Source organism: Drosophila mojavensis, unplaced genomic scaffold (genome assembly GCF_018153725.1).
Source record: "Drosophila mojavensis isolate 15081-1352.22 unplaced genomic scaffold, ASM1815372v1 contig_277, whole genome shotgun sequence".
Taxonomy (NCBI): domain Eukaryota; kingdom Metazoa; phylum Arthropoda; class Insecta; order Diptera; family Drosophilidae; genus Drosophila; species Drosophila mojavensis.
In genome coordinates this window covers 4,883,720-4,891,451 of record NW_025318822.1, presented here as the reverse complement: position 1 = coordinate 4,891,451, position 7,732 = coordinate 4,883,720, and the positions used below count along the sequence as shown (strand labels likewise).

At 42.1% G+C, this 7,732-nt stretch overlaps 1 protein-coding gene across 1 annotated transcript; it reads right to left on the bottom strand.

Moving 5' to 3' along the window:
- Positions 1 to 5,616: 5,616 nt before the first annotated feature.
- LOC6574391 (putative odorant receptor 85e) lies at positions 5,617 to 7,228 on the bottom strand. The gene is made up of 3 exons (XM_002000404.2): positions 6,430 to 7,228; positions 5,830 to 6,376; positions 5,617 to 5,765 (listed from the first exon to the last, which is right to left on the bottom strand). Exons 1-3 carry the CDS (start codon positions 7,218 to 7,220, stop codon positions 5,691 to 5,693), a joined length of 1,413 nt encoding a protein of 470 aa, XP_002000440.1. The 5' UTR covers positions 7,221 to 7,228; the 3' UTR covers positions 5,617 to 5,690.
- Positions 7,229 to 7,732: the final 504 nt, after the last annotated feature.

The window sequence follows — 7,732 nt, the reverse complement described above, 5'->3', positions numbered from 1 at the left end:
GAAACACTTGTTTTACTCAAATGCACCATACCATTTTCCACAGTGCATTGGCTCTCGGCCCGAGTCCAATCAAATATACTATTTGCCATTGTAATGGCCAGGCGCTCATTTAGAGCTGCGCTCAATTAAGCAGCAATCGAACGAACGAGCGAATGAATGAAAATATAATATATGTATATATAAAGAAAATTAATTGGTTGACGGCATAATGCCAGCAAATTGTGATTCAGCTATAAATAAATAAATGTTTATGGTATCATTGTTCCATTAATTAATAGCTGGTAAGTAATTTAAAATGGCTGGCTTTTTGAAAGTAATAAGCAGTGTGACCAGATTTTCTTGAATTTATATCAGCTAAAATACTCAAATTCCGTAATTGAGGCTTTAACCGTGTGCAAATGGCAAATACGTTTTCAAGGAAATCAACTAAAGGATACTAAAATTGGCTCAGCAAATTGGACTGCAAATGTAAAAAATTGCTAAAAGGCTAACAACTGAAAGTTGATTATATTTAAATGAACTTGGGACTTTTAGAGAACTGCTAATGGAATATAAGTACTTTGCGTAAAACATCACGATTTAAAAACTCTAACAACATAAGCTTTTTACGTAATCCGATTTACTACATTTTCATATACATTTTTAATATGCAGCAGGCTTTGCATATGGCCCAAAGGGCCGCTGCAGCAAATAGCAAATAAAGTTGGCCAAAAGTTGGAGAGGATCATCATTAGTTAAATGATAATTATGATAATTATTTGACGGTACTTGTGAAATTAATGCACGCTAATGCCTCGCAAATTTGTGAGCTACTTCTGGCTAGCCAACACAAACAAATAAAAAATAAAGTAAATCCCAACAAAGTGGCGGCCAAAAACCATAAAAAATGAGCAAAGTCCAAAAATTGCGACTACTCAGCGCCTCTTAATTCTATTTCAGCTTTAAGAGCCTCGTAAAGCATAGAGCGCGGACCATAGGGCCGAGCACAGCTGTGACCCCAGCGCGAAAATAAAGTGGAATATCCTTCAATAAACGCTTCTCCACTGTTTTCTCCATGTTGTTGTTGTTGTTGTTGTTGGCGTTGCGAAGGTAACTTCAAAATTTGTGCTCAACTGCACCTCAGGGCAGGCACCACCACCACCACCAACAACAACAACAACAACAAATTAAAATAAAAAGTCTGGAGTGCACTTTTAGGCGCTCCCCTTGCGAATATAGCGCACAGCACTTGGGTAACTGGATGCAAATACAATAGTTGAGCAACAAATTGCCATGCCATCAGTTGCCATGGTCCTTGAGGATCAGGTATCAACGGAATTATTATGGCAAACCCTAATTGAATTCCAGCTAAATCTTATAAACTGACAAAGCTCAACGTTGTGCAGTGCAATTCGTACTGCAGTGTAAGATCCACTTCTGCATGAATACACATACATTTACATAAAAAATGGCGTGTGTAATATATAATATCGTAATTTTCGCGTACTCAGCGTGTGCAGCCACACACACACACACACATATTTACCTTAACTGTTATTTATATTTGTTTACAGGCATGAAGAACGCTTAATTAACAAACGGATGAAAGCTGCAAACAGAACGACTAATGAATGCCCTGCAATTGCACATTAAAGAAATAGAGAGAAAAAGAGAGAGCGACAGAGATAGAGAGTAAGAGCGTGTAGATCAAAATAATTAATGCTTCAGTCAAACATATTTATCTCTATATTATTTATACATATGTAGATATATATTTATATATATATATATATATATATAGAGAGAGAGAGAGAGAGAGAAATGTGCAGGGCATTCAACGACTGCAGTTGGCCGTTTATGGCAATTTATTCTTTGGAAAAAAGAGAATAAAATAAATGAAACGGGAGATATCCATATATCAACTGCAGGAGGTACGCTGGGTAAGCGAGTCCTTGTTGGGCGCCCGATTGCATTGATTTATGGCCAAAGCCGCTTGTTGCGCATTTTATGGGCAATTCGATTTTGTGTCTCCGCAGCAATGCAATTCCGTTGCACTGGCAAAGCCGCTTTGGCTTGAGCTACGGTGCACCTACATACATACATAATAGCATTATGCCAATTACAATCAAATATGCAGATAACGCCCAGAGACCCAATGCGAACAACAGCAATCAGAGCAGTCCGTTGGCTTGATGAAATTACATGCTTGCATTTCAACGCGCATAGCAAATGATTGAGCACACACCTATATATATACACATAGGTAGGTATTTCTATCATCGTATTTAGCATATGGACATTCAGCTTAAATGACCTTCAGGACACACACGTATACAGTTATTGCAGCTACCTGGCTCACTCGATGTGAAATTATATATGCTTTTGTTTAGTCATTTCAATGGTCAAAGTCAATTTGTGTCTGTGTACTGTGTGTGCGTGTGTGTCTGTATATAAGTCTGCCTGTATTTGTATACATCTGCAGGGCACAGTCCTGCTGGTTATTTGCAATTTATGACAGCGACTAACTGACAAAAGCATTCCACACAAACAATAGCAATAAGCATACGCATATTACGTATATTACGTATACGACATGTGGCCCTGTCAATTAAATGTGATACGCCCAGTAGATATTATATCAAGTTTTAGGCCAGCAAATTAAAGCTGACATGGTAAAAGGTAAATTCAATTAGCCAAAAGGCATAGCAATAAGCAACCCTTTTTGACTTGGCATATGAGCTCGTTTAACTCGATTATATGGGAAAATGTGAGGCAATGAAAGCATGTGTGAATATTATTTAAGAAAGCTGTCAGCACAACATGCGAGCGGCCTGCATCTCAAATAGCAATTATTGAGTAAGGAATAATAAAATTAGTTCTGAATACGCTCAATTAGACTTGATCAATCTTGGTTAGTGCACTAAATCAAATTCACAAAATGCAACCAGGTGGCAACGTGTAAACGTGTGTGATGTGGACCTGCCTCACAGACTCATTAAATTGTTAGTTTAGGCGAAAGACAATATCATCGAAGATTGTTGTATTAAATATAAGAAATTATTGTAAAAACAAACAACCTTCACAAATGTTTCACAAATTTTAATATAATATTTAGACCGTAGCTATTAAGTAAGCTGATTAAGTTGCAGTTGCCACCCACATACATATAGAGAGACATTTAGAAAAGCTCAATTATTCTTATTGATTTTTAAATAACTAAGGGCAGCTGGACTTTTTCTGTTCGCTTTCAAGTTAATCAAGCCCAGCTGATTAGAAGTTTCTGTCGAGTAATGATATTAAATGAAATTGTTTGCTGACTGTTGTACGAGTATTTTGATATATGTGATCGAAAGCGCTGCTGACAGTGATTTTTCATTCTAAGCTGGAAGAGTTGACGCGCTTTTATTGATTGCTTTCAATTAAAATGCCGCCAGCTGTCACTGCAAAATGCTGAAGCGAGATGCCTTTGTGTTAATTTAATTTGGCGGATACTACTTCAAAGTTGTCGACAGAAGATCCCAGCCTGCAGCGCTGGCTCGTCAATGGCAAATGCCATGCGGGCCTAGATATTGTCTGGCTGGCTGGCTGGCTGGCAGGGTGCCAGGCTGCCACAGCATTGACAGACAGCTGGCATTCGCTATCCAAATAAATGGCCTCAACCACGGCGAGCAGAAGATTGTTATTCATTCACTCAACTTTTCAGGGAGGCCAACTCGAAAACAAAACAAATTAGTTTATAAACATATTTTCGCGCATTTCTGCGCCGGACCGCAAACATTTTGTGTTTCCCATGAAAGACGGCCTTGTTGCTCTGTTGTGTTCCTTGTGGAACAACAAATGAATTTAGGAACGGGCAATACACTAACACTGTATATTTGCTCAATGTAAATTGAATATGGTCTACAAAATAATTAAAGTCAAGCCATTCAATGCTGCTCGCCCTGCGTATTTGGGTGCAGCAGATGTGATTGGCCACTCAGCGTGATTGTTCAATCCGTCAGTTTCCCATTTCGCTTCGATTATTTGTTTACCAAGCAATCACCATGGCCCACATTAAAGTCTCAGCTTGCAACTTTGCATTGCATGCACAAGTGCTCGGCCTTTAATGTTGAAGCATTTCATTTCATTATTGACATAAGCTCAATTGCGACTTGGTTTGGTTGGCAAGGCTGCTGGTTGTCGTTGTTGCTGTTGCTGCATGGATGACAGCGAAATATGGCAATCACATTTATCTACAGCTGCTCTTGTGCACTGTGCTTATCAAATAGCATGTAATATAAATGTACCTGGCTCCCTGGCCCCCTGACTGCCTGGCTGCCTACCTCGCCGGCAGACACGCATAAAGGTAGTTAGCCGGCAAAGGAACAAATCGACAAAGTGAAAGGTATTTCCGGAAACGACACGAAACACCAAAAAGTACAATGAGCAAAAAGGTAATAATCCAACAGACGGGCAAAAACAGAAATAAAAAGCCAAACGTAACGAGCAGTGCTAGCAGATACCCTGTAGATAGAGTACTTGTAATTGAAATTTCAAATTAATATAGTAAAGTATGCCAGACATTTAACTAATTTTAGTTAAGGTAAATAAAAAAAAAATACTTATAATATGTTTAATATGTACAGTTGAGTCCTAATAATTTGAAATGGCAAGGGCATCATTTTTTTTCGATTTACACAGAAATTGAAACTATCGAGAATTATCGAGAACCAATTTTTTTCAAGGGGCTAGAACTTTCTCGATTAATCGCGATTTTTTATTTAGCGGAGTAAAAATTATCGAGACTCGACTGCACTAATATACAAAGACAATAGGCAAATATAAAACAAAATCAATATATAAATACAATGTCTATTAAAATTTTATCAGCTCAGATCTTTCAATGTGGCAGTCAAACTCAAGTGCAATATACCCTATTCAAGCGCATTTTCAATGAGTATTTTACCAAAATGGTAGTACGTGGGTGCCTCAAAATAGGCGGCAACAAAAACAGAAACAAATGACTCACTATAAATACGCGTGCTGCCAGCACACTTACACACACTCACATATACGTATATCTCTCTGTGTGTGTGCGTGTGTGCTGCTGTCTTTCACAGTATGAAAAATACAAAGCGCAAATGAGTTGAAAACTTTTCCATAAGTTTTCGTACGTGAGTCGCGCGAACAGCAAAATTAAAGTCGACTTTTAGGCTGTTGGCAAATCTGAAAAACTTTGCTCTAAAGATAGACACTGCGAATGCTTTGGTTTTCGCCTGGATTCTCCTATTTGTTATGGCACTTGAGCAAGGAAAATAAATGAATAAAATGGCTTTTGGCTATTCTCACTCATCCATTATTATTGTTAAGGCATACGAATGGCTTTAATCATGAAACTTTAAATGGAAATTTCTAACATTCGTTGTCATATAGTCTTCGATTGTGGAGAGCATTAAATTTTCGACTTGTTGTTCGCCCAGTTGCTGCGAGGTTCTTATCACAGATAGGCCCAAGGCGTAGCCTATATATACACATACATATACACATGTATTTGTGTATTTGCGCGTTGGCATCTGGACGAACTCTCACACGCCCACACAGCCCATTGTTAAACAAATACGTTGGCGAGGCGGAAACGTACGTAAATATTATTTGCATTTTACTCTGACATGTTTTTAATGAGCTAAATAAATATTAGCAGAGCCCAACAATGGGGTTAAGCACAGAGGGCCCTACGAGCCGGCGACTGTCTTTTTGGCTGCCAGCTTTTGTAGTAGCGTTAGGAAGCTGAAGGCCTGTGTGATAACCTAGAAGCGTTTAAAACTGTAAAGTCTATGAGGTCCATTCACGACAGTCATCTAATATGCTCACCAATCGGAGGCGAGTTATGTCCATGACGTAGAACTTGCCAGCTGTGACCTGCACGGCCCGATGACTGTTCACCAGGAAGATGAGCACGTCCTGGCGCATGGCAGGCGCGTGTTGCCACCAGGCACCACGGCCGAAGGCCTCGACCACGCGAACGCTGTGCCGGCGCAGCAGCTCACCGCAGTAGGTGAACATCAGCAGCTCGACGGTGGTCAGGGACAGGTACTGCAGCTGGTTGATCACGCGCATCGCCTCCCGGGAGCCGGACACGCCCACGAAGACGAGCAGGCACAGCTGCAGCGTGATCTGCAGTGACTTGAGCAGGCAGTACGGGCTAAACAGCTGCTCCATCTCCGCGGCACAGCCCAGTATGAAGCGATGTAGACGCACACACTCCACCAGCGCCTCATGGGCGGCCTTCGTCAAGCTGAGCGGTTGCTGACGGCCTGTCGACTCAAAGCAGCTCAAATCCGTCGCATGCTCCTGCAGCACTGCATATTGGCCACGCTCACTGGTCGCATCATCTAGCAGCAAATCACGCTGCACAACACTGGCGGTGGAAGAGCAGTAAGCATATATATAAGATTGTGTGAGAAAATCTACCTTAATGCCTGCTGCGACTCGCCTGCAAGGAGCCGAGCGTGTGCATCCAGATTCTTGAGACTGCAGTAGAGCACGTCGAACTGGCCGAGCAGCAGGAAGGAGATGGTGACAAACATGAAGCCGCCATAGGCGAACACGGCACCCACTATGATCTGGCCATAGAGCTGGGTGGCATACACCAGCGAGTAGAAGCGCTCATCCATGGCATCGAAGGGATACCAGCAGTGGAGCGGCAGCGTCCGGTTGCGTAGCACCAAGGGCGTGATGCCCCAGGAGATGGTCCCGCCCATGCAGGCGGCGAGCCAAACCAAGGTGAAGCTGCGAAACCAGCGATAAGAGGAATGCATGTTGACAAAGCTGACGCCGGCGAGCGAATGATGTCGATATTCGTGATTGATGTGCGAGAGAAATCTCAGCATGCGCTCGGAGCGCAGGCACCAATAGCTGGTGGCATACGCCGTGAAGAAGTAGATGATGGTCATGGTCAGCGCATCGGTGATGTCCTCCAGCTTGCCCGTGGGCATCGCATCCAGCGTCGTCTTACAGAACAGCACGCCCAGATGCAGTGATATGAACAGCACCAGCAGGCAATGCCCGACGGTAAACAGCCGCAGCAGAGATTGCAGCCAGTCGGGCACCCAGGCTGGCAGCGACGGCACCGGCATCATTCCAATGGCCCATTGGATCTTCAGGTGGACTCCGAACAGCTGTGTCACCCGTGGTACGTCCACATCCCTCGCGGCATAGCCGACATTCTCATCGGTGTCGCCGTGGAACTGCAGACCCGCCATGCCCTCAGCTCTTTGCTAGTCAACTGCTCATCTCTGTGTGGCTCACAGCTATTTAAACGAAATTGGGCTGCACGAAAGAAAAGGACATCGAATGGGCGGTGGGAGAAGCCTAATTTATGCATTAATGAGCTTTTAAAAGTTTTCAGCCAAGTGCCGCGCTTTGCGAGTCCTAATTGTTATTGGTGGGCGTGGCCAGGCGCTAAGTTTTGGAAAATGTTTAATTACCCGCCTGAAGTTCACTAAATAGTCGCAGTCAGAGAGCTGCTCCATAATCACTTTGTCTTCGTAGACCGGTAAAAACATATATAGGTATTCTGTAAATTAAGCTGGGGGAGATTTCTCTGATACCATAAGGTAAACATAAGTATATCCAGTTGAATTGAAATGGACATATGTATGCGTATAAATACATATGTATTTCGATCTTAGCTTTATAAATTGAAATATTACAGATATTTTAAATAGTTTCCTTTGAATGATAAGACATGAATGTGAAACCAATACACATCTTG

Bases quoted from the DNA above. Each gene is read 5' to 3' on its own strand.
- LOC6574391 (XM_002000404.2), bottom strand. From the start codon at position 7,220: ATGGCGGGTCTGCAGTTCCACGGCGACACCGATGAGAATGTCGGCTAT. The intron at 6,377-6,429 runs GTAGATTTTCTC...TTCCACCGCCAG, and splicing joins GAGTCGCAGCAGGCATTAAG to TGTTGTGCAGCGTGATTTGC. The intron at 5,766-5,829 runs GTGAGCATATTA...AAACGCTTCTAG, and splicing joins ACATAACTCGCCTCCGATTG to GTTATCACACAGGCCTTCAG.